The sequence below is a fragment of the Pipistrellus kuhlii genome, unplaced genomic scaffold (assembly GCF_014108245.1).
Source record: "Pipistrellus kuhlii isolate mPipKuh1 unplaced genomic scaffold, mPipKuh1.p scaffold_m20_p_58, whole genome shotgun sequence".
NCBI lineage: Eukaryota > Metazoa > Chordata > Mammalia > Chiroptera > Vespertilionidae > Pipistrellus > Pipistrellus kuhlii.
This window is the reverse complement of record NW_023425560.1, coordinates 1764922-1786232: the sequence shown is the minus strand read 5'-3', so window position 1 is coordinate 1786232 and position 21311 is coordinate 1764922. Positions and strand designations below refer to the sequence as shown.

Below are 21311 nucleotides of genomic sequence, written 5' to 3'. Positions count from 1 at the left end.
GGAGCCGCCGCTGTCACCCTCAGCTCAGCAGACTGCCCAGAGCCGGCCTCCCAGCCCCGGGTGACGGCGTCAGCCTGGTCTCTAAGCAACGCGCCCAGAAATCACCGACAGCCTTCGGGACTCTGCCCCCCACACGCTGGCTAAGACACAGGGGCTCCTCAGGAACGGCCAGCCCGGCTCCGCCCTCTCCGCGGCCCGGCAAACCCCCTCTGCCCGCAGTGCCGGGTGCAGACACGCGGCCGGACAGGCTCCTGTGGGACTGGGTGCGGGGACAGAGGAGAGAGCAGCACACACGCCCTTTGTTTAGTTTTCCAGAGAGAGGAAGGGAGGGGCAGAGAGAGAGAAACATCAACGATGAGAGCATCACGGACTGGCTGCCTCCTGCACGTCCACATGGGGATCAGCCGGGCACGTGCCCTGACTGGACATTGAACTGTGACCTCCTGGTTCGTGGGTCGACACTCAACCACTGAGCCACATTGGCCAGGCCACAGTAGGGTTTTCGTTCTTTGTTTTCCAGAAATGAGACATTCCCCTGGGAGCAGTGTGGCAGTGGTGGGGGAGGGAGGGAGGGAGGGGGGAAGGGAGGGGTGGGACCTGGTCTGTCCCCCTCTCCCCCCATCTGTCACTGCACCCTTTATGGTGTCCGGCCCTGCCCACAGGGGGTTCACATCAGGCTGCTTCAGGGGCACGATGCTAGAGAGGTGGGCCCAGGACAGGATGCAATGGGGGGGCGCTCCGGGGGAGGCCCGGGAGGCAGCTCCCTGCACTGCGGAGGCGGCCTGAGCCCGGGGTGTCGCTGATGCGCCCAGGTGGCCAGGCCTGGCCCGCGAGGCCCGTGGGAAGCTGGGGAGTGAATGACGGGAGCTGCCTGGAGGCCCAGCCGGGCTGAGGCGGGTGGAGACCCAGGCCCTGTGGGCAGTGCCAGGCAGAGGGGAGGGACCCGGCACAGAGACCATGGCGGCCCCTGAGCGGGACGGTGCGGGGGGAGGGGGGCTGTGGAGAGGGAGGGGTCCTGGAAGCCGCCATGCTGGGGGCTCACATGCCCGGTGGCTGGGGGAGGTGTCACAGGCAGGGAGGCAGGGGGACACGTGCCCGGTGCTGGGTGTGGTGCTGTGGGGGCACAGGCAGGGGGACACGTGCCGGGCCCGGGGTGGGCGCAGGGCCCGGGGTGGACACAGGGTTCTGAGGTGGGAGTCACAGGGCCCTGGAGGGGGTGGGGGGCGCAGGGCCCCGGGGTGGACACAGGACCCGGGTGGACACAGGGTCGGGGTGGGCACAGGGTCGGGGTGGGCGCAGGGCCGGGGTGGGCGCAGGGCCAGGGTGGACACAGGGCCCGGGTGGACACAGGGTCGGGGTGGACACAGGGTCGGGGTGGGCGCAGGGCCGGGGTGGACACAGGGCCCGGGTGGACACAGGGTCGGGGTGGACACAGGGTCAGGGTGGGCGCAGGGCCGGGGTGGGCGCAGGGCCGGGGTGGACACAGGGCCCGGGTGGACACAGGGTCGGGGTGGACACAGGGTCGGGGTGGACACAGGGTCGGGGTGGGCGCAGGGTCGGGGTGGACGCAGGGTCGGGGTGGGCACAGGGCCCGGGGTGGACACAGGGTCGGGGTGGGCGCAGGGTCGGGGTGGACACAGGGTCGGGGTGGACACAGGGCCGGGGTGGACACAGGGCCCGGGGTGGACACAGGGTCGGGGTGGGCACAGGGCCCGGGGTGGACGCAGGGTCCGGGGTGGGCGCAGGGCCGGGGTGGACGCAGGGTCGGGGTGGACACAGGGTCGGGGTGGGCGCAGGGCCCGGGGTGGGCGCAGGGTCCGGGGTGGGCGCAGGGTCGGGGTGGACGCAGGGTCGGGGTGGACACAGGGTCGGGGTGGGCGCAGGGCCCGGGGTGGGCGCAGGGCCCGGGGTGGGCACAGGGTCGGGGTGGACACAGGGTCGGGGTGGACACAGGGTCGGGGTGGACACAGGGCCCGGGGTGGGCGCAGGGTCCGGGGTGGGCGCAGGGTCCGGGGTGGGCGCAGGGTCGGGGTGGACGCAGGGTCGGGGTGGGCGCAGGGTCGGGGTGGGCACAGGGTCGGGGTGGACACAGGGTCGGGGTGGACACAGGGCCCGGGGTGGGCGCAGGGTCGGGGTGGACACAGGGCCCGGGGTGGACGCAGGGCCCGGGTGGACACAGGGCCCCCAGGTGGGCGCAGGGCGGGCTCACTCACCGGCAGGCGGCGCACACGAAGCAGTCGGGGTGGTAGGTCCGGCCCAGCGCCGACACCACCTCGCCCTCGATGAAGCGGTCGCAGGCGAAGCAGCGGGTGCCGTACAGGCGCTGGTAGTCCCGGGTGCAGATGTGCTGGCCCTGCCGCACGAAGAAGCCGCCCTCCGCCAGGTCACAGCCGCACACTGGGGAGCGAGGCGGCGTCAGGGGGCCTCCCCCGGGCGGACCCTCCCCCGGGGCCCCCTCACCCTGGGCGGCCCCCACAGACACCCCCACCTGATGCAGGGCCAGCACCGCTCCGCTGCGCCCTCGCCTGATGGTGTGCCCTCCCTGTGGACGCTCCCCGACAGGGGCCGGCCTGGCGGACCCCTCGCGGTGCTGAGGGCCGCCTCCCTCCCTCGCTCCGGGGCCCGCCAGGAGGTCTCTGAGGCCCATCCCCTCCCTCCCCCCGCCAGCCTGGCTCCTGTCCCCGCGGCCCAGAGGATCAGAAAGCACCTACTCCGCGCGAGGCCGCCTGGGTGGGAAGGTGCCCTCGGCCGAGGACAGGTGGATCCGGGTCCCTGTGAGCTTCCTGGCCCTCCCCACTGTCCCCCTCCCCCCGAACTGTGGACACGGCCAGGCCCTGCAGGAGGACCCGGGCCACCTGACCACGAACCCTTCTGTCCCCCAACACGCAGCTGCTGCCCTGGGGAGCCAAGGGCCCGGGGACGCTGCTGGGTGGAGACCGGACACCCAGCTTCAACCACCGGGACGCCTGAGCCTTCACCCCACAGGCGCCCCTCCTGCCCCAGGGACACGTGGGAGCACTGCCCGGACACCCCGCCCTGCTGGAGGCCCCAGGCCTCCCGGACAGTCCCAGCACCTGGGCCAGGCCAGTCCTCACAGGCCAGGGCCTCTCAAGGCGTGAAAAACCACGTGGCCCTCATAGCGTTTTGAATCGATCCCTCGGAATTTTTGTTAAAATATTAACTGATGGCAGAGGGTGAGTTCCCAGTACCGGGTCTCTGTGGGGCTTTGTTAGTTTGGTGTTTGATCCTCATCCTGCCGGGAACCGATTCCATAATTACAAGAGTCTCACCAAAAGGTTGGTAAGGTCTGGGCGGCTCAACAAGGGTGAGTCACATGGAGTTTACCTGTTGGAACAGCTAAAGGGCACTTCCCCCAAACCTGAATAGGATGATTGTCTGCTGCCGGACAGCTCAGGGCGTTTTACTGCCTCCTGTTGGCCAAACACCTGAACAGCTGTAGGCTCTTCCCACACTGACAATGCTTCCGAACCCTGCCCTTGGAAACCCTGCCTTTGACGTGTCTGTCTCCACCTGGCCTCAGGAAAACTGTTAATAAATAGCACGGGTCCTCAAACAGGATGAGTCTTCAGATCCTTTAGCTGAAGCTCCTCTGACACCCCACCCCCATGCCTTTCAAAATTATCTTTTGTCCTTGGACTCCTTCTTAATCATCTACACATCAGCCCCTTTCTGCAGAACGCTGAACCCTTTGTAAGGCTGAGGCAAGAACTGACAAACTAACAAAAAAGCATCATCCCAGGGGCGGGGCCTCTGAGCTGGGCAGGGGGACGGCAGCCCCAGGGCCGGGCCTCTGAGCGGGGCAGGGGGACGGCAGCCCCAGGGCCGGGCCTCTGAGCTGGGCAGGGGGACGGCAGCCCCAGGGCCGGGCCTCTGAGCGGGGCAGGGGGACGGCAGGACAGAGCCCAGCAGAGGACCTGAGCGGAAGGAGCTGGCCGGGCTGGAGGCCTGTGCTGCCCGGTGTACCCTGACCTCGGCCTTGGCCTGGCTCCTGGAATAACAGGCGTGTGTGTCATCGGAGATCCCTCGCCCAGTGACTTCCCTCTGCTCTCCCGCGGGACCCGGCTGGCGCGCCCTGCTGGGGTCACCTGCGGACAAGCTGTGCGGACGGATGTCACACTGTGCTCTGTGCAGCTTCCCTGGGCTGTAAGCTGGGGGGGGCGGGGAGGGTCTCCCACAAAGGCCTGGAACCTCCCAGATGCTCGCTCCCTAAGCCCAGTGCCCCCCCCCCCCGCGCCCCCAGACCCGCCCTGGGCCCCACAGCCATGCTCGTCCCGGACCTTGTCCTCGATGGGGCGCAGCTGCGTGAGGAGGCCTGGGACCCGCCCGCCGTGGGGGGCGCAGCCGCAGGATGGGGGGCGCTGTGGAGGCAGCTCTGGGGGCACCTCCTGCCCCGCTGCCCGCTGCCAGAGACGCCCGGGGCCCACGGGCTGGCAGCCGGACGGAGACACTCACCTTTGCAGACGAAGCACTTGAGGTGGAAGTACTTGCTCTGCACCCGCAGCACCTCGCCCCGGCACACGGAGCCGCACGTGGTGCACAGGATGGCCGCGCCCGCCGGCTTCTCCAGGGCGCCCAGGGCCGCCGGGGGCTCCGACACTGCTGGGGAGAGGGGGCGTTAGCGGCGGACGGCAGGCGAGCAGCCGCGGGGGGCGGGACTCAGGCCCCCACACAGTCCCCCCCCCCAGCACAGTCCCCCCCCAGCACAGTCCCGCCCCCCAGCACAGTCCCGGGGCCCCCCAGCACAGTCCCCCCCAGCACAGTCCCCCCCCCAGCACAGTCCCGCCCCCCAGCACAGTCCCGGGGCCCCCCAGCACAGTCCCCCCCCCAGCACAGTCCCCCCCCCAGCACAGTCCCGCCCCCCCCCAGCACAGTCCCCCCCAGCACAGTCCCCCCCAGCACGGTCCCGCCCCCCCAGCACAGTCCCGGGGCCCCCCAGCACAGTCCCCCCCCAGCACAGTCCCCCCCCAGCACAGTCCCGCCCCCCCCAGCACAGTCCCCCCAGCACAGTCCCGCCCCCAGCACAGTCCCCCCCAGCACAGTCCCGCCCTCCCCAGCACAGTCCCCCCCAGCACAGTCCCGCCCCCAAGCACAGTCCCCTCCCAGCACAGTCCCGCCCCCAGCACAGTCCCCCCCAGCACAGTCCCGCCCCCCCAGCACAGTCCCCCCCAGCACAGTAATGCCCCCAAGCACAGTCCCCGCCCCCCCAGCACAGTCCCGCCCCCCAGCACAGTCCCCCCCAGCACAGTCTCGCCCCCCAGCACAGTCCCCCCCAGCACAGTAACGCCCCCAAGCACAGTCCCGCCCCCCCAGCACAGTCCCGCCCCCCAGCACAGTCCCCCCCAGCACAGTCCCGCCCCCCCAGCACAGTCCCCCCCAGCACAGTCCCGCCCCCCCAGCACAGTCCCCCCCCCAGCACAGTCCCGCCCCCCAGCACAGTCCCGCCCCCCCCAGCACAGTCCGCCCCCCAGCACAGTCCCGGGGCATCAGGCACCGGCTTTCCTCCCCTTGGGGACCCGTGGGAGTCAGACGTGATCAACCCAATGAGGGGCTCCTGCCCCCTCTCTGTGAGCACCCTGCAGACGGGCGGTCATGCCTCCCCCTGGGTGGCCCGCCTCTGCAGCCTGGACCTGGCAGGACCCCGGTCCCAGGGCCTCAGAACCCAGGGGCGCGGGCAGGCCTCTGCGCCGGGCCCAGCTCCCTCCAATGCAGATGTCTTAAGCACAGTCCTCTGTGGCCCCCCATCTCCCCCCAGCCCCCGTTCCTGTGCCGGGACATGGGCCGGGTGCTGCTGCTGCGCCCGCCGAGGAGGTGCAGGGAGGCGCCGGTGAAGGGCTGGGCCGGACTCTGGGCTCCTCACCCACAGCCCGAGAGCCCTCCGGAGGCCAGCCCAGGGCGCGGGCCCAGGGCCTGCCCCAGGAGCTTGGTGCCCGCAGCTGGGCAGGGCCATGGGGGGGACCCGCGGCAGAGGGGGGGGGGGAGGAACCAGGATCCTCCACTGTTATCCTCTCACCCCCAGGCACACAGAGGACAATACGGTCATCCCCGAGGGACACAGGCCCTGCTGCTGCTGGAGACGCCCCCTCCCCCCTCCGCACCGCCCCCGTCCCTCCCTTCCCCCTCCCCCGGCCCCACTCCTCCCCCATCCGTGTCAGAGCCTGGGACCTGCAGCCCTAGCCCCACCTCCTACTTGCTGGGACCCGGAGCTCCCAGACTTCCATCTGTCTGTCCCTCCACCCTCCACCCAGGCCCCCTGCCCGGGAGATGCCAGGGCCAGGGACAAAAACGTGCCAGCCCAGGGTGCAGCAAGCCCTGTGCTCAGTACCCAGCAGCCACTGTCATTTCCAAGACCCCGCGGCCTAGTCACCCGTTTCCTGGCTCCCGGACCTGTATTTGGGTTTCGGGGAGGGGGGGTGGGGGGGGCGCTGCTTTAAGGCATGATTTCCTGGGAGGACCTGAGGCCTGTGGGGGTGAGAGCAGGATGCTGCCCCCTGGTGGTGGGACATAGACACTGCATGGTGGTGACAGACACCTGTCCCCATGCAGGTACAGGGGGTGCAGGCAGATGGCAGTTTTTCTACAACCCCAAACTGCCGTCTGCTTGGTCTGTGCCGCGGCAGGATTGCCGGGGACCCCGCATGGCACGGCCCTCCCCACACGGCTCCCAGACAGGGTGGGCCACGCTGGCCACGACTCCTGTCCGTGTGAGGGTCACAGAAACCCACCCCTAGAGCGGTGAGGACGGAGGACCCAGTGCACCCCTCCCGGGGCACCCCCAGCCCTCGCTCCCCGCCCCGGCCCACCCCGAGCGCGTGACCATCAGACCCCAGCCCTCCCGGGGCCTCCACCACGTGTCCTGAGCCCCTTCTTCCAGGAGGCTTTCCCACCTCAGTCTTACCCAGTAACCGTTCTCTTACGGAAAAAAGGAAGATGGAACTCTCTGGAGAGGAGCCATCAGCCCGGGAGGGCGTGGCGGGGACGTGGACGGGTGCTGCTAAGTGAGAGCCGGGGGAGCTGGCCACACACCCTCTTCCAGCCACAGGCCACGTGGCAGGACACAGCACCGTGGCCACGGGGAAACCCAGCGCTTGTCGGTGGGGGGCGCGGGAGGGGGAGCACAGGGGGAGAGGGGGAGCACAGGGGGAGAGGGGGAGCACAGAGGAGCAGGAGGGGGAGCACAGGGGAGCGGGAGGGAGAGCACTGGGTAGCGGGAGGGGGAGCACAGGGGAGCGGGAGGGGGAGCACAGGGGAGCAGGAGGGAGAGCACTGGGTAGCGGGAGGGGGAGCACAGGGGCGCGGGAGGGGGAGCACAGGGGAGCGGGAGGGGGAGCACAGGGGAGCGGGAGGGGGAGCACAGGGGGAGCACGGGGCTCTCGGGCAGGGAAGCGGCTCCGGGACCCTGTGGTGTGGGCACCTGTCACACGTCTGTCCAAACCGAGAGAGCACGCGGCACCGGAACCCCTTGCTCACCGCAGTAGCAGGACTGCGGGGACACACACACACACACACACACACACACACACATCCCCATGCGGGGTTAACAACGGACACGGCTGGGGCATATCAGGACGCTCCACTTCCTGTTCAGCTTTTCTTTTCAAAGTGGATTCGGAAACACTGCTTTTTTAATTGATTTTTTACAGAGAGGAAGAGAGAGGAATAGAGAGTTAGAAACAATCGTCGATCAGCTGCCTCCTGCACACCCCCTACTGGGGATGTGCCCGCAACCAAGGTACATGCCCTGGACCGGAATCGAACCCGGGACATTTCAGTCCGCAGGCCGATGGATGCTCTATCCACTGAGCCAAACCAGTCCCGGCCGGAAACACTGCTTTTATTCCCATTGGTTCTTAGGGGCAGGGGGGACAGAGAGAGAAACACTGATGTGAGAGAGACTCATCGATTGGTTGCCTCCCGCACACGCCCTGATCTGGGCCAGGGGTTGAGCTTGCAACTGTGTACTTGCCCTTGACTGGAATCAAACCCGGGACCCCTCGGTCCTCCACCGACTCTATCCACTGAGCCACACCAGCTCGGGCTGTTCAAGTTTTCTACAACCCAAACACTGCTCTAAGAAACAGTCTAAAAATTTTCAGAGAGAGAGGGAGGGAAAGAGGGGGAGAGAGACAGAGGTTGGGAGAAACTGAGGCCTCCACACCGAGGCGGCAGGCTGGTTTCACCGATATTTCCAGATCGGCTCTAACCTGTGGCTGCCCGTGCCTGGCTGTGCCGATTACACCAAACACACACGCGGTGGATGGACCACCCCCGCGACCGAGGCTGTGTGGCCGGTGAAAACAAACCCCAGCACCGGCGCTGGGGTGGAGGGCAGGACTGGGACGCCGCTCAGGCTCCCGCGATGGGCTGAGGCACAGGCAGGCGCGGCCTGCAGGCAGAGGCCGTGACCCTGGCCCTCCCCGGCCGCGGTGACGGGCCTGGGGCGAGTGCTGTGCCCTCCCTCCCGCCTGCCTGCTCCGTCCCTGTTTGGAGGTGGGGAGGCAGGCTGGCCGTGGGGGGCTCAGCGGGGGTGAGGGGGGCTCCTGTCTCTGCTCCTGTCCCTGTTTGGAGGTGGGGAGGGCAGGCTGGCCGTGGGGGGCTCAGCGGGGGTGAGGGGGGCTCCTGTCTCTGCTCCTGTCCCTGTTTGGAGGTGGGGAGGCAGGCTGGCCGTGGGGGGCTCAGCGGGGGTGAGGGGGGCTCCTGTCCCTGTTTGGAGGTGGGGAGGCAGGCTGGCCGTGGGGGGCTCAGCGGGGGTGAGGGGGGCTCCTCTGTCTCTGCTCCTGTCCGTTTGGAGGTGGGGAGGCAGGCTGGCCATGGGGGGCTCAGCGGGGGTGAGGGGGCTCCTTCCAGAGGAGGAGCTGGGAGAGACGCGCCCTGGGCTCCCACGGCTCCAGCCAGGCTCCCGGCACTTCCTGGGACAGCTCCAGCTTCCAGCAGCTGGTCCCGCGCCCGCGCCACCCACACCCAGCGTGATATTTCATCCCCGGAAGAGCGGCCTTCTGGCCCGGAGGCATCTGCGGATCTCATATGGCTTCCGGAAGGTCACGCTTAGCGGGCATCTGGGCCCATCACCCCCCCACACACACACGAAAATACCAGGCCAGCAGTCTGGGCTGGCACTCGGGCTCTGGACTCCCAGGGCCGTGCTTGTGTCTGGGTCACATGCCATTGGCCAGGCGGCCAGCCCGCAGCACCCAGCGCCCAGCAGACGCCCAGGAAATGTCCCTTAAGTCTAAGGAGAAGCAGGCAGTGCGCTGGGTGACGGAGCCGGTGCAGTGCCGCCGGGCGGGGTGGTGCACAGCCTCCGGCACCTCCTCTCCCGGGGCCTGGGTGCTCCGGGCACTGTGCTTGGCAACCTCCACCACCAGCCAGGCCGCCAGCGGAAATGGCAGAGAGCTCAGGACCCCACCCCCGCCAGCTGCCACCCAGAGGGTCTGAGGCAGCTTGCCTCTGCCCGCCACGCACACCCCTACCATGGCGCCCCCAGCAGGCACTGGCCAGCTCAGTCACCAGCCGCCCGCCCTGCCCCGGCCTCTGCGGATGGGGCCGCAGCCCGGACCTCCAGATGGAGGTGGACCCGCTGGTTCTGGGTCACAGGAAGGAGCAGAGGGAGAGCGGGCACAGCGGCGTGTCATCTGGCCGCACAGGAGGCTGGGCGTCACCCTCCCGGGACCCCAGCCGCTTCTGCAGGTCCCTGGGGGTGGGGGTGGGGGGCATCCAACGAAGGCGTTAGGCGCATGCTCCGGAAAGGGGGTGCCCAGAGAAGGTGCCTGTCAGTCACACCTGGGAACCGGGGTCAGGGGCCGGAATACTGCAAGGTCACGGAGATTTGGGAATAATAATCCCCTCAACCAAGGTGCTCACTCTCCTGGCTCCCGGCTCACTTGTGGCTCAGCACCCACCAGTGCTCCCCCCACAGCTGCACGGCCCATGCCCCGTAAGGCCCACCGGCCCCGGCTGCCGGGCTGAGCTGGGCACGCACTAAGCCAGCCCAACAGACTGGACCCCACCGCGTGGGGAGCAGAGACCTGGACCCTGGCTTCTCCGTCAGCCCCACTGAGGTCACAGCCACCCCCTCCATGCGGGGCGCAGGAACGTCTGCTTTGGGGTCGCTGATCTGCTTAATCCGAACGTCTTTCCTATGACCGGTTCATACATGGTCTCTCCATTCCAGATGCAAGTTCCCTCATCAAATGCAGGGTGTGCAAACACTGTCTCCCATCCTGTGAGGTGTGTTTGCATTTGCAGCAAAAAAGTGTCTAATTTTGATGAAATCAAACTCATATTTTTTAATATATTTTTATTTTTATTGATGTCAGAGAGGAAGGGAGAGGGAGAGAGAGAGAAACATCAATGAGAGAGAATCACTGATTGGCTGCCTCCCCCACACCCCCTACTGGGCATCGAGCCCCACCCAGGCATGAGCCCTTGACCAGAGTCAAACCCAGGGCCCTTCAGTCCGCAGACCGACACTCTGTCCACTGAGCCACACCAGCCAGGGCCCATGCACATTTTCTGTGCTGCTTATGTGTGGGTGCCATGGTGAAGGACCCACCGCCCCGGCCGGTGACCTCGCTTGACTGAGCGTGGTCCGGTGCACCAAGAGGGTGCCAGTCCGATTCCCATTCGGGACACCTGCCAGGCTGTGGGCTCCATCCCCAGTGCAGGCGTGCAGGAGGCAGCCGGCCGGTGATTCTCTCTCATCACTGATGCTTCTATCTCCCTCTCCCTCTCCCTCCCTCTCTGACATCAATAAAAACATCTTTCTTTAAAAAAGGAGAGAAACCGTGGCCCAATGTGCAGCCACACAGACCTCGCCCCGTGTTCTCCTCAGGGGCCTGTGGCTTTTCGGTTTCTGCTCTCACAGTGTCTGGAGGGCGCGGGCCTGAGGGCAGAGCTCCCCGCCTCGCTTCCTGTGCCGCTGTTCCTGCCAGGAGAAGCCGGGACAGGAGAGCCTGCCAGCCTCCAGCCCGTCCGCCCTCTGCCGTCGCTCCCAACGTCCCCGGGATCAACAGGGCGAGGAGGACACGGTGTCCTGGCGGGCGGGGACCGCCCCCCGCATGGAAATTCCATCGGAGAACCGGACACCGTCACGTGTCGCCATCCGGGAGCCCACGGGTATTTTCAGAACAAGCAGCGCCCAGCCCGGCCGGGGAGGCACCTGCGCCCCAGCCAGCGGGAGCTCAGAGGCCTCGCCCGGGCGGGGCAGGTCCACGGGGGCGGGGGCGGGGGTGAGGGGAGCCCCGGCCGCTGGCTTCGGGAAGCAAAGCCCAGTGTCTGCTCTGCTCACGCCGGGCAGTCAGAGGGAGGAACAGCCACCCCTTCACAGAAGCCAGGACAAGCAGGACAGGGAAACCGAGGCCGAGCTAAGGGCCAAGCTGTTTACAGCCACCTAGTAAATCGCAAAATCCCCTCTTCTGTAACCAGGGACTCCTACACAGGGAGACAGACGGCGGCACTCCGATCGGTGCCACCGTGCCCACCAGGCAGGATGGGTGGGGCTAGGCGCCAAGCCTCCTCCTGGCACATCGGCAGAAACAGGGCCCGCCCCTAAGGCTTCTTCCAGCCCCGCCTTCCGCACCCTCAGAACGGGGTCCGTGCTCTTCCTCCAGGAGCCCGCGAGCGACACGCCCCCACCCCGACCGGCGTACCCGCGAAGGACCCCCGAGACCTGCCACCAGGGGGCACTGGCCGCGGCAGCTCGTCCCGGCTCACCCCGACCCCGTCCCCAGGGCCCCTTCCTCGGACTCCTCGGTGCCCAGAGCCGCCCCTGAGCCCACTCCCCACCCAGGCCCTCTCCTGGGGCTCCCGCTGTCCCAGGCCCCTCCTGCTTCTCTGCCCCCTTTAGTACACCTCCTCCGGACATCACCAGCCCAGCGGGGCGGTCCCGCGGGTGAGCATCCACCCAGGAACCAAGAGGCCGCCGGTTTGACTCCCGGTCCCCAACCCCACCCTTTCAGGGCCTAGACTGCAGGCTCGATCGCCTGCGGGGGGTGCGGGAGGCAGCCGATCCATGATGTTTCTCTCTCTCTCTCTCTCTCTCTCTCTCTCTCTCCCTCTCTCTCTCTCCCCTTCTCCCTTCCTCTCTGACATCTTTCCTGCACGAAGTCAAGAAGCCACACGCCGCTGGCCGGCTCCAGGAGAGCTGCGCTGGGCCAGGGCAGGGGTGGGGGGCAGGCCAGAGGGCGGGCACGGCCCAGCCCAGAGCTGCCGGTCAATGCAAACCTTGGCGGGCACGGCGCCGGCGGGAGGCATACACCGGCCTGGCCCTGCGTCTGGCCGGGCCCCGCAGCCGAGGAGCGAGCCGTGGAGCCCGAGAGGAGGCGCTCGCCATGCACAGCTTCCTGTAGGACAGAGGGGGGTGCATTCCAGGCCCCACCCTGCACCCCCGAGCTCACAGAGGGCTCCCTCTGCACCCCAATCTCTGCCTACGGGGTCCAGGCTCTGTCCCCCGCCCCTCCTCCATCTCTGTCTCCCACCCTCCTCCATCTCCTCCGTGCCCCACCGCCCTCACGGCAGGCCTGGAGGAGATGAGATGCTGATGGTTTCAGCTAAGCTACGAACAGCCCGTTTCTGGGGTCACCAGCAGGAGGACTGGCGTCTGTGTGATGTTCCCTAGAGCCGGCCTCTCAGCCTCGGCTCAGCGGGCACCTTAGGCCGGGCACCCTTTCGCTGGGCCTCCAGCATCGCGGGGAGCTGAGCGGAATCCCTGCACCACCACCCCCCATGCCCGGAGCATCCCCGCCCCTCACGCTGTGACAACCAGCAATGCCGCCAGACAGCACCAAGCGGGCCCTGGGAGCAGATGGCCCTGGGAGAGGACGAGAAGGGGGGGGGGGTGGAGAAAGGAGGGGCTGGGCAGGGGCTGTGGGCCCCGACACTCCGCCCAGCGGGGGTCAAAGGGCGCTGGAGCCAGATTCCGCTCCGGGGCCCCCACCTCACCTTCCCTGGGCCTCAGCTTATCCACCTGCAGAATGGGCCACTCCACCAGGTCCCAGAGCCGGGCATACAGTCGGCGCTCACAGTGCCTCCCCTCACTCATCACCGTGGAGCCCAGCCGGACGCCTCCTGCCGTCGGGCGCCCAAGCTAATTCCTGGGGAGGGGACTTCCCTTTGGCAAACGGCCTCCCCCGGCCCCGGGCCCGTGCAGAGGGTGTGGGCTTACCCGTCTCCCCTCCCGGCACCCCCATGGAGCGCACTCCTCCGGAGGGCACCGTGAGGCCGCGGGCAGCGGCTGGGCCGTGCGGGCGCCTCTATGGCCAGCAGGGCTCGGACGGGCACCGGAGGGTCACGTGGCCCTGTGTCCCTGTGCCCACACCCTGAAATAGCCGCCGGCGCCGGCGCACCTGTTCCCGGCTCCGGGGAGGGGCGGAGGGCGGGGGCACTCTGCCGGCGTGCCAGGGCCAGCAGGCGGCCCCCACGCCCCCACCACTCGTCTCTGCCCGGGGCTGGGCTGCCCAGCGAGCCCACACGCGGGCTCCACCACGGACACGTGGCTCTCGGTCCCAGAGGCTGGAGGCTGAGGTCCCGGCGAGGCAGGGCTGTGCTCCCTCCTGAGGCTGCAGGGACAGTCCTCCCCCCACCCCCGTGGCTCCAGCCGTCCTGGCCCCGTGGCCACACAGCTCCGATCTCTGCCACTGTCCCTCCGAGGCCTCGCCCTGTGCCCGTGTCCTTCCTGTCCCTAATGAGGACGCAGGCACCAGGCCTAGGGCACCCTGGACTGGGGTGATGCCCCTCCATCCTCACCTCATCGCATCTGCGAGGACCTCACTCCACGCCGGGCCACGGCAGGGCGCTGAGCAGACAGGAATTCAGAGGGACTGCTCCCCACTCACTTATCCTACACGGCCCCGTGCACGGGGGAAACCGAGGCCTGGAGCTCAGTGACTAACGGGAGGCAGCACTGGGTCCCGCTGGTGTGGCTCAGCGGCTGAGCGCTGACCTCTGACCCAGGAGGTCAGGGTTCAATTCCCGGTCAGGGCGCAGGCTCGGGTTGTGGATTCCATCCTCAGCAAGGGGTGTGCGGGAGGCAGCGATCAATGATTCTCTCTCCTCGTTGATGTTTCTATCTCTCTCTCCCTTCCCCTTCCTCTCTGAAATCAATACAAAGATCACACACACACACACACACACACATCATACACGTACACGTATGTATATGTTTAAAGAATTCCTGTGCATCTGGCTGACGCCACGGCCCCCACGCGCCCCCCTCCTCTGGCTTTGGCATTAAGGTCTTGGGAGCTGGATATGCTTCTGACCCGCCCCACTGCCCTGGACCTGGCCGTGGCCGCAGCGAGCAAGCCCGGCATCATGGCGGCTCCTGTGCGTGTGGCGTGTGCACACCCGGCTGGAGCAGACGAGGCCGGACGCCCGCAGAGGCGCTGGGGCATCGCGCTGACAGCTCCCGCCCGGACAGATGAGGAGCAGCTGGCTCGGGATGTGAGCGGACCTCAGTGGTGCTCCCCGAGGCACCCTGCCCATTGGGTCAGCGCTCAGAGTGGGGGCAGGCCCTGGCTGCCCAGTCGGAACGCCAGGAGCCACCCCAGTGGACGGGCCCACGAGTGGTACAAATTACACTCCCAAGGCAGAGTGCCATCCTTTGGCATAAGTGAGACGTTTCCCTGTTTATTCTGTGCCCGCCCTGCAGCCCTGACTGCTCAGGGACCAGAGTCCACGTGCCACCTCGTCCCCAGGCGGGACTCCCCTCCATGCCTTCTTCCCCACGAAGGCCCTGAGCAGGGACGGCAGGTGGGCCGGTGCTGTGACCATGACGGGGGGGCGGGGGTCCGCCGTGTGTGACCTGTGTCTTTGGTGTGTGACCCGTGTCCTCTGTGTGTGACCCGTGTCCTCTGTGTGTGACCTGTGTCCGCCGTATGTGACCCGTGTCCTCTGTGTGTGACCTGTGTCCGTTGTGTGTGACTCATGTCCTCTGTGTGTGACCTGTGTCCGCCGTATGTGACCTGTGTCCGCTGTGTGTGACCTGTGTCTTCTGTGTGTGACCCGTGTCCCCTGTGACCTGTGTCCTCTGTGTGTGACCCGTGTCCTCTGTGTGTGACCTGTGTCTTGTGTGTGACCTGTGTCTCCTGTGTGTGACCCGTGTCCCCTGTGACCTGTGTCCTCTGTGTGTGACCCGTGTCCTCTGTGTGTGACCTGTGTCTTGTGTGTGACCTGTGTCTTCTGTGTGTGACCCGTGTCCTCTGTGTGTGACCTGTGTCCGCTGTGTGTGACCCGTGTCCTCTGTGTGTGACCCATGTCCTCTGGGTGTGACCCATGTCCTCTGTGTGTGACCTGTGTCCTCTGGGTGTGACCCGTGTCCTCTGTGTGTGACCCATGTCCTCTGGGTGTGACCCGTGTCCTCTGTGTGTGACCTGTGTCTTCTGGGTGTGACCCGTGTCCTCTGTGTGTGACCTGTGTCCGCTGTGTGTGACCTGTGTCTTCTGTGTGTGACCTGTGTCCTCTGTGTGTGACATGTGTCCTCTGTGTGCGACCTGTGTCCTCTGTGTGTGACCTGTGTCCTCTGTGTGTGACATGTGTCCTCTGGGTGTGACTCGTGTCCTCTGTGTGTGACCTGTGTCCTGTGTGTGACCTGTGTCCTCTGTGTGTGACATGTGTCCTCTGTGTGTGACCTGTGTCCTCTGTGTGTGACATGTGTCCTCTGGGTGTGACCTGTGTCCTCTGTGTGTGACATGTGTCCTCTGGGTGTGACCTGTGTCTTCTGGGTGTGACCTGTGTCTTCTGTGTGTGACCTGTGTCCTCTGTGTGTGACCCGTGTCCTCTGTGTGTGACCTGTGTCCTCTGGGTGTGACCCGTGTCCTCTGTGTGTGACCTGTGTCCGCTGTGTGTGACCTGTGTCTTCTGTGTGACATGTGTCCGACTACAGCTTCCCTCCTGCCCCTGTCTCTCCCACGCACTTCCAGCTGCAGGTAAGGGGTCACAGGGAAGGGGAGCTGGGGCCCTGAAACACATAAACCTCGGGGTCCTGGGTCCGGGCTCCGTGGCTTCCACACGGCTCTGGCATCAGCACAGACGGCCACGCCATCGGAGGGGAAGGCCCACGGATGTGCGCCCTGTGGATGCTCGGGGTCCCACGCTCCCTGCACCCTCCACCTCGCTGGCATCTGGGGCACCGGCTGGTTGGCCATGGCACATGGGTGGCGACAGTGTGCCAGGCAGTGCGCCAGGCAGGGTCCAGGCTGCAGACCTCGCACCCGCTTGACAGGGAGCATACCGGAGTCCCGGGTCCCGGGAGGACGGTGCCAGACGGGCCGGGCCACCCCCCGGGCAGCCTCCAGCTGAGCCCGGCCGGCTGCGCTGCAAGGGTGCTGATGGCCAGTCCCTCTGGGCTCAGTTCGCTGGGGCTGCCATGAGGAAGCAGCACCCACGGGAACCTCAAAGCAACGCACGTTTATCCTCTCCCCCTTTGGGGGCCAGATGCCCAAACCGTCTCCCTGGGCGAAACCAGGCGTGGGCAGGCACCTCCCTCCAGAGGCTGCGGAGGGCCTGGCCCTGTCTGCCAGCTTCAGGGCCACTGGCACCCGTGGCTCGTGGCCGCCGGCGCCCGTGGCTCGTGGCCGCCGGCGCCCGTGGCTCGTGGCCACTGGTATCCCCGTGGGTCATGGCCGCCGGCACCCAGTGGCTCGTGGCCGCCGGCACCCGTGGGTCATGGCCGCCGGCACCCAGGGCTCGTGGCCGCCGGCACCCGTGGCTCATGGCCACTGGTATCCCCGTGGCTCGTGGCCGCACCCCCCCCTCTGCCTCTGGCCTCCTCTGAGGACACCGCGGCTGCGTTCAGGGCTCACGGGCCCCTCCCACCTCAGCACCTGAGCTCCCTCCCGGCGAAGGCTCTTCTCCGATGGTGGCGGGCGGGGCAGGAGGAGGACGTGGGGGGGGGGGGGCACTCTTCAGCGGGTCTGGACGGTGTGTAACATGTGCCAGCCCTCGCTCCCGCGTGGGATCTGCCGCTCCTCCATGCAGTTCAGCTTACGTAACCGCCGTGGCCCACTAATCTGGTTCTGGCCCCGAAGTGGGTCGCCACCTGCCGCGTAGGAAGCTCTCTCCTGACCCCACAGCTGTGCGTCCCTGCGGGGCGGGGCCCAGGGGAAACCACGATGCTCCAGGCGTGGGGGGCAGGGCGGGCTGACAGGCCCGTGATCACTCCCACCCGAGCGGTGTCCTGGCGGCTGGCGTCGGAACGGCCTCCCTGTGGCCCACCTGCCACGAGCAGTCTGGCGGGGGCTGGGGAGGGGGCCCTGACCACAAAGGCCCCGGTGCTTCCCCCACGTCCTAACGGGATCTCCGCTCCGACAGCCCATCTGCCCCCATCCCTGCGGGCCGCCCCTGGCGCTCCCTCATCCATCTCCCACTTCTCCGTACGTCTGAAGTGCTGCGCAGACAGTGCACAGTGCATGCACCATCGATCGGGACGCGTGGTCCTCTGAAGGAGCAAGGGCTGGTGAATACTTCCCAGGCAAGATCTTTTAACGTGTCTTTAACTGGTTTTGAAGTGTGTGATGGTGCGTCATCAGGAAGCAAAATGACTTTGCCGTGTCTTCTGGCCCATTCTGGTCATTTCACAATCAAAGCGTGGCTCAAACTGATCATTTGTTGTCGGTAGTGATCAGTATTAACGGTTTCACCTGGTTTTAGAAGCTCATAATACACCACACCTTCCTGATCCCACCAAACGCAGAGCAGTGTCTTCTTTCCGAAGCGATTGGGCATTGCAGTCCATGATGGATCAACCCACGATTCTGTGCATTTGGGATTCTCAACATAAATCCACTTTTCATCGCCAGTCACAATTCAATGCAAAAAAGACTTTCTTTTGTGCCATTGAAATATTTTCCTGATGACTTTTCGGTTTTCCATGTGTCTTTCGTTCAGTGGATGTGGCACCCATTTTCCTTCCTTTAAAACCCCATTGCTTGTAAACGATCGAAAATCGTTTGCTGAGCAATGTTTAATCTTTCTGCAAGTTGTTTTTGAGTTTGACATGCACCTTCATCCAATAACACTTGTAATTGTTGGTCTTCAAACTTTTTCGGTTGAGCTGGACGTTCTTTGTCTTTCACATGGAAATCATCACTTTTAAAGCATTTAAACCAGCGTTCACAAGGATCTTGAGATGGAGCATGCTCACCATAAGCTTCCCGAAGTATTCAGCAGCACTTTTCTTCAAAATGAAGAAATGAATTAAAACTTCCCGCAAATGCTCCTTTTTTGGCATGAAATTCGACATTTTTAAAAATATATTTTATTGATTTTTTATAGAGAGGAAGAGAGAGGTATAGAGAGTGAGAAACATCGATCAGCTGCCTCTTGCACACCCCCTACAACCAAGGTACATGGCCTTGACTGGAATCGAACCCGGAACCCTTCAGTCCATAGGCTGACGCTCTATCCACTGAGCCAAACTGGTTTTGGCAGAAATTTGACATTTTTTTTTTTTAAATTTTGTACAGAGAGGAAGGGAGAGAGATAGAGAGTTAGAAACGTCGATGAGAGAGAGTCATCGATCAGCTGCCTCTTGCACACCCCCTACTGGGTATGTGCCCGCAACTAAGGTACATGCCCTTGACCGGAATCGAACCCGGGACCCTTCAGTCCATAGGCTGATGCTCTATCCATTGAGCCAAACCGGTCTCAGCAGAAATTCGACATTTTTAAGTGTAAAAATATCTATGATGTTAACACCTTCAGCAAATTTGACAAGGTTTTGAAGCTTGTTGTTAATACAACAAAACATCATACAAATCAAATCAGATATATATCAACAGATATGTAACTCCAGCTATTGAAAAAAGTCGGCATCATTAACTGGTACAGCTGGTTCGCACGCACACACTGGCACACACACCGCTCTGGACCCCTGCAGGCCGGAAAGGGGCTCGCCTGTTCTGTGTCAGTGCATGTGTCAGGCTCCCGTCTTGCCCGCTCCTGGCTTAGCCCAGGGCAGCGCTGAGCAGGCCCCCTATGCTGGAGCCCTGACTGAGGACGGGAGAGGCCCAGGGCCCGGAGCCCCTGCAGGAAGTGATGGCGACGCTCCAGAGCAGAGAGGGAGGGCCTGCTGTGCGGTCCGGGTCCATCGCAGTGGAGTCCCCGGGTCCAGACACGGGGCCGCGGGGCCTGACAACAATGCCTGCTCTGACTCACGTTCGCAGCAGAGGGAAGCGGAGGAAGGAAGGTGCACATTTCCCAGCTGCGAGGCTAAATTTACCCCGGGCCGGGGCAGCCGTGTGCGGCCGGGGGTCACCTCAGGCCTCGGGCCCCAGGCTGCCGGCTCTCCGCTCTCAGGGGCCACTGCCCGGAGGGGCTGCAGGCGCTGGGTGGTGCAGAGCCCGAGCCTGGGACCCCACGGCCCTTCTGGAGTCGCTGCTGGAGGGAGCGAGGAAAGGGGCACCCACGGCCGGACAAGTGGCCAAGCACCTGGCTCAGGGGGCGGGGGCAGGGGAGCCGGCAGGACGGCCCCTCGGGCAGCGCCGGCCCAGCAGGGTCTGTGCCCAGCAGGTCAGTGCCAGCAGGGTCTGTGCCAGCAGAGTCTGTGCCCAGCAGGTCTGTGCCCAGCAGGGCAGAGTCTGTGCCCAGCAGGTCTGTGCCAGCAGGGTCTGTGCCAGCAGGGTCTGTGCCAGCAGGTCTGTGCCCAGCAGGTCTGTGCCCAGCAGGGTCTGTGCTCAGCAGGGTCTGTGCCAGCAGGGTCTGTGCCCAGCAGGGTCTGTGCCCAGCAGGTCTGTGCCCAGCAGGGTCTGTGCCCAGCAGGGTCTGTGGCCAGCAGGGTCTGTGAACAGCATTGCTCACAACAGCCGAAGGCATGGGCAGCCGGGCCCATCGTGGAGGGAAGGACAAACAGACCCTGGTCCTGCCACCCCTCGGAGCGCGTGCAGCCTCAGAGGGACATGTGACGCCTGCTGCGGACGGAGGGCTTGGAGCCAGGCACTGGGGCACACACCCGGGGGGCATTCATAGGAGGCCCGTGGGCGTCAGATCAGGGGCAGGAAGTAGATGGGGGGCTGGGGCGGGGGGTTATTTAATGGGGACAGAGTGTCACCGGGGAAGATGGAAATTTCTGGGGGGAAAGGGGAGGCGGCTGCACAGCAGCCAATGTGCCTCTTGCCCCGGACCTGGCCCTCCTCGCTCGGGGACTTTAGCTGTGAATGTTCTACCCCCATAAGAGAGAACTGGAGTAAACTAAAGGGCATTCCCGTGCCTGAGGAGAGAGAGCGTGGGAATCAGCTGCAGAATCGCACGGGGGGCTGATCCTGTGCTGGAAGCCGAGGAACTGCAGGGGACGCCAGGGCGGGCGGGGCAGCAGGCGGAGCGCGCGCTGAGCCTGGGAAGGCCGGTCCAGCACACGGAGAGGGCCCGGGCCCGGGTCTGTGTGCTGGAGCCAGGACCCTGACCTGGGGTCGGTGGTGGCCCCACGGTCGGGCACAGCCTGCGGAGCGGCTCCCGGGCCCCAGGGCACCGGCCAGTCTCCCTGAAGCCAGATCCCGGCCGTGAGCCCGTCAGGGAGCCGGGGGAATACAGGTTCTATTCCGGGCGCAGCCTCGTTCCCGGAACTGGGACAGCCGGGCCGGCGCTGCGGCCTCCCGGTGCGCCCGGAGCCTCCGAGCCTGCGGCTGGCCGGTCCACGTGGCCTGGGCCCGCCCACGGCCGCTCCCGGCCGCTCCCCGCCGGCTGCTATGGGCGCAGGGGCGCAGGGCCCTGGGCCTCATCTCACCGCCCCAGCATCACGGCCCCCCCCCCGCTGGCCAGGCTGGCACAGAGGGCCCTGCATCCAAGCGGGCACCACAGCCAGGTGCCAGGGCTCCCCCTCAGAGGCAGCGGGCACATGTCCTGACACCAGCTTCATGGACCGCCCTCACCTCCTAGGACCGAGGGGCCAACAGGCGTAACCAGACGGAGAGTCCCAGGCCAGCGCGTCCCAAACTGTCTGCTCTTCTCCAACGAAATGACAGCCGGGCCCGCGGGCTGTTGATGGGGAGGTGGTGCCTGCTGTGTGGGCAGGAGGGGCCCTGCCTGACGACAGGCCGGACGGTGCTGCTGCCCCTGAGCCCTGCCCTCCTGATCACGGGGCCCCTGAGGCAGCTCGGCAGCCCCGGCCGGGGGCCCGGTTGGCTGAGCGTCATCCCCGGCACCAAAAGGTCGCAGTTTGGTTCCCGGTCCCGGCACATGCCTGGTTTTGGGCTCGAACCCTGGTGGGGGGCATGCAGGAGGCAGCAGATGGATGTTTCGCTCTCACATCGATGCTTCTCTCTCTCCCTTCCTCTCTCTCTAAAAATCCTATGTAATAAAAG

General features: G+C 65.8%; 1 protein-coding gene across 30 annotated transcripts in view; it reads right to left on the bottom strand.

Moving 5' to 3' along the window:
* Positions 1-21311, bottom strand: part of ABLIM2 (actin binding LIM protein family member 2) — a 93858-nt gene that overhangs the window by 61506 nt on the left and 11041 nt on the right. For 28 of the 30 annotated variants that reach the window (XR_004984197.2, XR_004984196.2, XM_045573938.1 and 25 more), the window contains exons 1-3: positions 13181-13220; positions 4474-4617; positions 2214-2397 (exon numbers count right to left, since the gene is read on the bottom strand). Coding sequence is in view for 27 of the 30 variants with exons in the window: in XM_045573938.1 (XP_045429894.1) it covers positions 2214-2397; positions 4474-4617; positions 13181-13205 (353 nt within the window). In the remaining 3 variants the exon portion in view is untranslated. Of the gene's footprint in view, positions 1-2213; positions 2398-4473; positions 4618-13180; positions 13221-21311 lie in introns of those variants that run through there. The other 2 variants (XM_045573946.1, XM_045573940.1) reach the window with 2 other exon arrangements.